This window comes from Ceratosolen solmsi, unplaced genomic scaffold, assembly GCF_000503995.2.
Source record: "Ceratosolen solmsi marchali unplaced genomic scaffold, CerSol_1.0 scaffold11, whole genome shotgun sequence".
Taxonomy (NCBI): domain Eukaryota; kingdom Metazoa; phylum Arthropoda; class Insecta; order Hymenoptera; family Agaonidae; genus Ceratosolen; species Ceratosolen solmsi.
In genome coordinates this window covers 3,308,187-3,315,540 of record NW_011948416.1, presented here as the reverse complement: position 1 = coordinate 3,315,540, position 7,354 = coordinate 3,308,187, and the positions used below count along the sequence as shown (strand labels likewise).

Below are 7,354 nucleotides of genomic sequence, written 5' to 3'. Positions count from 1 at the left end.
AAAAATATTATTATTTCTAATAAAAATAAAAATAAATAAAAAAAGTGATGCTTTCTAAAAAAAAAAAAAACAAAAGAAGAGATATAAATGCGTTACTTGCATTAGTGAAATTAAGTAATTTAATTATTGTAATGATGAGATGCGAATCTTACTTGATTGTAAGGTCGCTTTCTATCTTCCTATCGATACATTTCTAAGAAAATGACCTTAAATTTTTCATCCTCTTGTTCATTGCGTGTTACAAACAATCAATACCATTATGGTATCCGTTTAATATATTCATTTGATTTACATTCGTAATTTAGAAAAAAAAATTATATATGTAGTTATGTATATATAATAGCATGAGAAGTGATTTTGTAAAGTGTAAATGTTAGATAATCAAATTTTTAATAACAACATTATCAAAATTAATTTTGAACTACTATTCTTTGGGTAACTAATGCTTTTATGAAACAATAAAATTTTATGAAATATCATAAGGGTTATTGTTCTACCTAATTGCTACAAGATAGTAGGTAATAATTTGAAAAATGAATTACAAGACTTCATTTCCTTGATTAATAGACGTCGATCGGGTACTTAAGCCCCTATTAAATTTCCAATATCACAGTTTTACAAGTATTAAATTAGTTGCCCAATGTGTCAAAAATAAATGAAAATTCTTTTCTCGTATTAATGTACGAGTAACTTAGATATGGACTACAATTTTCAGCGCTACAGAAAATGTTTGGAAAATAATGTTGTATTACGAAAGTTTCACATATTACTGATATAAATTTATCATATAAAATTCTGAACAAATATACTATAATTTAGTCCTATCAACTAGAATATTAATTCTAGTATATAACATTAATTGAAAAAAAATTTAATTACGACTATAATGTTTAAAGAATATGTAAATATAAATAATGAAATATACACATAATTAAATAATATTAAAAATGTATTATAATTTTTCTAATTAATTAAATGACATTAAAAATATATAGGCTAATTTACTTTATCAAGTAATATTTTGTATTTTCAATTATTCATTTTTCTATTTAATATTATAATTTATTTAATTATTTATCAATAATTATATAATTACATTATATGTAAAATATAATATTGTACTATGCGACAACAACAATACAAAAAAAACTTAATATATTTTGTTAAATTATATTACATTTTTTATATTTAATATTTTAATTTTTCTAATTATTCATTAATAATTATGTAATTATATAATATATTATTTAATATAATGAAAACCTTGATACATATAATATAATTAATTAAACAATATTAAAAATTTATATTGATAATCTTTATATTTAATAATATACGCATATTTAATTATTTATTTATTACAGTAATGCCTTATTAATTATATATTATCATATCTATTTTAATATTATTTTATTAATTATATTACTATAGTTAATAAATGTTATTACTAGTTAAACATGAATTTTATATTAACTTGGTAAGAAATATTTATTATACCGATAAAGTGTAAAATTATAAGCAATATATAGAAGGAACCGGAGGGATATGAAAAAATTACACATGGTTTTCAATCAATAAATATTTATTCTTTCTAATAATAGATCATAAAGCTAATTCCACGTCAATAACATTCCTCGTCAATAACATTTACATAGCAATCGAAATTTATATGTACAATATGCCAATTATATACATTATCTACTACTCTCACTAATATGTACAATTAATTGAGAAAATTATTCAAATACAATAAATGTAAACTTGGTACGTACAATCAATTTCTGTCAATATCGCTATATTTATAATTCGAAAGAGAAGGGCACGCATTTACACACTGTCAATGCTTTTGACAACGGGTCAAGGTAACTATTGTCTATATTGTTTTACGAAATTCCGCTGTACACGGATTTCTTATCACATAACGCTATTATTGACTTAAAAAACGGAACGATCATTTTTACCATACACCTTACATTATAGGTAGGCTCGAGTTCATGTTCGTTCGTGTTCACTTAAGTTCAGGTCTGTTCAAGTTCACAACGTTAAGCTGCGCCGGCTGACTTGCTCGTGCTTCTTGCGCTTTGGACTATCTTCATCCATACATCTTCGATGGTAATCCGAGGTGCCGATTGACATTGCTCCTCCAGCTCGTCGTCGTCGCTCGAATTCTCCAGAGCCGAAGATTCCTCCTCCAGCATGAACTCGTCCTCGGGTCTCATTGCCGATAGCCAGAAGTTCATGCCATCAACCTCCTCCGACTGGTCCGCATCGGTTGAAAGCAAGTGGTTAACCGGTTCCTCGATCATATGTTGGTTATGTCCGAGCATATTTCGCATATTCGCAATGTGGTTTACGAATTGCTTCAAATATTTCAAGGCCAGTTTTCCAGTATCATGGGAGTCCTGTTGGTTTTGCAGATTCATTCCATACTCGATCGACGTTGAGTTGTCGCTAATTTCCTCATTCTGCTCAGCCATTTCCAGGACCTCCTGCATGATCGCCTGCTGCTCGTCAATCGTTCGGTGCGGCAATTCCTGGTCGAGAATTTCTTGGAAGGCAGTGGACTGCATTTCGAGTTTCAGTATTTCAATGAACGATGCCATTTCAGGTGCTTATGCCGAAATGTACGACCTTATATTCCGCAATTGTTCACACCTTTAAAAACATAAATTATCATTTAATTAATCATCGCTTTTTCTTGATGAATATTTATAATACCTATATAATATAATATTTATAATATAATATAATTTATAATTATAATAATTTTTTTAAACATACCTTATATTGCAATTGGCTTATAAAGTGTCGTTGATTCGCACAATGTCATAAAATCAAGATCGACTGATGCACTATGGGTATATTGCACAAGTGTGAACACCGATAACTCAGGTAATCGATTGATACCTAAGACGATTTGCTCGAGCTTAAATAGATAGAGCGCGGTCAAACGATTATACAAGTTCGAACATGAATGACCCTTGGCGAAAAACTAAAAAACTATTGGCTGAAAGATATTAGATAAATTTTACCTCCTTCCTATTGGTCACTATTATAAATTCTTCGAAATCGAGATTTCTTCCCTTACACCTGGGCGATGTAAGGGCGCTTATCAAATCTTAGAATTTTGCCGCCTTGGTCTTCCGTGGCAAATCCAACGGAATTCAATAAAATCGTGCAATTAATTGAAAATGTTATGTTAGTTATTATATATTCATAAGAATATTATTATTCCATAAATTACAATTATAATTTCAAATATTAATTTATTAATAACATCTTCACTAATATTTATAATAAATTTGTTTTACATGATAAACGTAGCGTTACAATAAATTATTTAAATTTTCAACAATTGATGGAAAAGTAATATTTTTGTTGATCAACTTATTTTTACATACAATACGCGATATATATTGTTGTCACGATCATATTCGTGATATTTTTCATTACTGCGTCTTTTCATACATGCATCCTTGTGTAATTTAAAAAAAAAATTTTTTTAATATAAATCAACCGTGGATATGAGCTTATTCTAATAAATTATTCAGCAATAAACATTAAATTCTTTCTAAAAATTTTTTTAAATTATGTAACTTTTATAGAATTTCATCTATATTCCGATAAAATCCTGTATTTGATGGTAATTTTGTAAAATATGTAAGCTGTTCTTTTCGTCTTCGACCGTAACATTATGCTATAGTAAAATAAAATCTTTTTCGTCTGGATAATATAAAATATACTTGAAATTAATAAGTTATTATTTTATTTACAATTTTCTGTATAATATAAATACTGAATATTAAGGTTCTAAGTAATTCTAAATAACCATTTGATTTCAAGTTATTAAAAAATTTATATTGAAATGTTATATCTATTATGTATGTAAAACTATTATGTATGGCACACTATTTAACAATTAAATAATTGATATTGAAAAGATTGAATAAAAATTTTATCCAAAAATGTACGTATTATTTGTATAAGTTATAATAATCATAGTTTAAGTATGCTTTATAGCTGACTGTGTATGTTAACATAAAATTACTAGTCTATTGGCCCTTTATCGCTATTTCTAATTAAAAGTAGTTTTGCATTTCCACTATTTCAATTTTCTCTCTTAATTTTTAACTAAAACACTCTTTTAATTCAATAGGTTATTAATGAAAATTGCGAAACGTTTATAACTCTTCTTTTATTAATGGTTATTAATGAAAATTGCGAAACGTTTATAACTCTTCTTTTATTAATGTAATAATAATAACAATAATAACAACAACAACAACAACAACAACAACAACAATAATAATAAACATATCAATAACAGCAGAAAATGAAAAGTAAAAACAATCCAAATAATTAATTACAGTAATTTGATTCATTGCAATACGTAAATCGGATAGCGATTTCCATCAAAGTAATTTTTACGGTTGAGGCTGAAATTATAATTTAAGTGGTTTGTGCAATTAGGCGCTTCGGCCGTGGAAAGCTCCCGAAGATGCGTGCGTCTCTCGTAATGTTATTCGGTCTTGGTTACAAGTCAATTCGAAACTCATAAAAACCCGGGGACGTCCCCTCGCAATACAATGGAGTTGCGTCGCTGTGAAATCGAAAAATGAAGATCCGCATTTTGCCCCGTTCCCGTAAGCAAATCACACGAAATCCTGATCGCGTCATCGTTACCCGATCCCGACACTTTTCTGCAAATCCGTTTGCAACTATGTATGTAAGCCAGACGCAAAATTGGCTCCAGCACGCGGCCATTATCTCGCTAAACGAATTATCGTCAGCAGAGCGGGAGACAGCCGATATGAGAACGCCGGACCCCCCGTCAGGGTGACACCCGTCATGTACAAAAGGCCTCGGGAGTCAGCGATACGCTCCTTTGAATTCGTTATTCGACTGCGAGCTTCTTGTCTCCGAGCTTCCGATGTGCATTCACCTCCCTCCCACTCTCTGCCGTTCTGCCGATTTTTTATTACTTTTGTGCGATCGTTATTTTTTTAGCCGTCGTTAAACAGTTGGAGTCTGATTACCCAACTGATACTTTCTATTCTGCTTATTTCTTTCTGTCGCTCTGCATTAAGGGCCTGCATCCTACGCGCATCACCTCGTTCTATTATATACGACCTTTTGTCTATGATCTTTTTTAGATAGAGAAACTTATACACGAGCATTCGCACAACGACATAAATCTTACTACCTTTTACACTTACGAATACCACATATTCGACACATTGGAAATATGATCGCTCGCTCTGCCTACAAAGTATCTTAACGACCTTCGTTTCACCATCTGACTTTACGAGGCTTATTGCTTTTTAATATCATATCTAACTCGCCAACATATTCACATTATTGTTACATCCTACAATGCAAGTAGCCTTAAGAGCCGCGCAGCCAGCCCAATCAATGACGATATCCATCGTCGAAGCTTAAAAATCTTGAATGTACGAGAAATTAATATCTCTAAACAATTAAGGCCCCATATAAACATAATAATGATAATTGTTTATGAGAATTATTATGAAGTCGTCAAATTTTCAGCTATCCATTCGGCTGAAAGAAAAAGTAAATTGGAGCATTATTTAGGTTCCCAGGCAAGTACATGGGTTTATCAATACGCTCGAGAGCCTCTCAATCTCTACTAAACCGTCGCATACTCCGCATCATTTATCCTTCACTCAGCACCCCAGTTGCGCAGTTGCGAGCCACGACTCCTTTTTTCACAAACGAATGACACATAATGGATCGGGTCCCCTGTCGCCCCGTTCGTCATCACCAGCGCACTCGAGTAACTCGTTGTACACGGTTGCGACCGGTTTGTTATATTTCAAATTGGAAGCCGGCGCTGCCGCCGCCGCCGCTGACGCCGCAGCGGCGAACAAATTTAATTTTCAACATTGTCATGGACACTTTGCATCCCCCTGGTTGACGACCTAATGGAACAGCTATAATTATTCGAACTTTGGTGGGCTTGGCACTTGATGGGCGCTTAGATTTCGAGAAAATGCCCCATAGAAACCTAACTAAACGAGTGGATGAATCACCGTAGCTCGAATGGGATTCGTAGTTAAAAAGTCATCGGCTTTGTTTGCAGTTCGCTAAAGTTTACAAACTTCCAAGATCTCATATTAAGACAAATGCTGCCCGTTAAGCCCACTGCAGCATCAAAAAGCAATGAAATTAATTTTGTCGAAAAACAAAAAAAAAGGTGATTTAGGTAAGGTAATTAATTAATTGCGGTACATATAAATTCTTGACCGTTTTTCTTTTACCAATGATTCATATGCATGAAAAATTTTCGATTCAAACACGCGCCACTTATTGATTTAGTTTTTTAATTGTACGGACTCTCTGTAACACAATACATTTTTCCAAGAGCGAATGACCACTTTACTTAGCATGTATACTAGCTTTATAAACTTCATGAGCTCTCCATTCGTAATTTGTTAAAGAAAGACACAACCGAATTCTTGAAAATTACAATAGAATACAATCTTAATATGATTAGAGCAGCTTTCAGATTCATAATAAATACAATATTATATACCACATAAATATTATATTAATTTATTAGAGTCATTTAAATATTGAAAATAAGTGTATGCTATGAAATGACATTTGTTATGAAATATTTCTTGGAAATATTTATGTCAATAACTCCGTGAAACCTCGGTGCGCCTTTAAAAATAAATAAAAAACGGACGCCCTAATAAGTTAAAGTAAATTAACGATTAATACTGAAAGGGAATAAAGATCAAACGCAAATGCACCGATAAATTCAGATAAATTTCTTGGCAAGAGCAATCCAAGGTACATTGCACCAAAGCTGCCCTACTTGGCGAATAATATCGAATCCTAGACTTCTGTATTTCCTCATACACCACCACCACCACCCCCCTCCCCGCCCCGCCGCCGCTCAGTTCACCGGCGCCCTCCCCACCCCGTCCCTGTAACTCTCGCGCTCCAGAGCCCCTCCTCTTCGCCACTCGACCCGCAGTCGCTGTGACGTTCATCGAATTCTACACATACCTCCTTTGTAATAATTTCCGAGGCTCGGGTACTCGGAACGCAAGTTAAGAGCAATGCATCATAATCAGGTGGTCAACTTAGTCAGTGGGAGGGAGGAGCGTCGAGGGCCTCTAGATGCGCGCTTTGCGAACCGAAGTTAATTAGCTAATTAGTAATTTTAATCGGATGACGCATGCGCATCTTGGGGGATACAAGCAAACCCTCTTAGCGGACAATGGTAAAGCCATGGGAGGCAGACTGGAGGAGAGGGAAGTCCAGCGTAGTTTCCGTCCTGAGAAAAAGATAGTGCCGTCCTTTTCTTCTACCCCCCCCCCCAACG

At 33.0% G+C, this 7,354-nt stretch overlaps 1 protein-coding gene across 1 annotated transcript in view; it reads right to left on the bottom strand.

Annotated features, from left to right (window-relative positions):
• Positions 1 to 2,632: 2,632 nt before the first annotated feature.
• The window catches only part of LOC105359453 (uncharacterized), a 114,186-nt gene continuing 109,464 nt past the window's right edge, over positions 2,633 to 7,354 (bottom strand). Inside the window, exon 13 of the mRNA XM_011496067.1 lies at positions 2,633 to 2,655. Within this exon, the coding sequence (XP_011494369.1) occupies positions 2,633 to 2,655 (23 nt within the window). The remainder of the gene's footprint in view (positions 2,656 to 7,354) is intronic.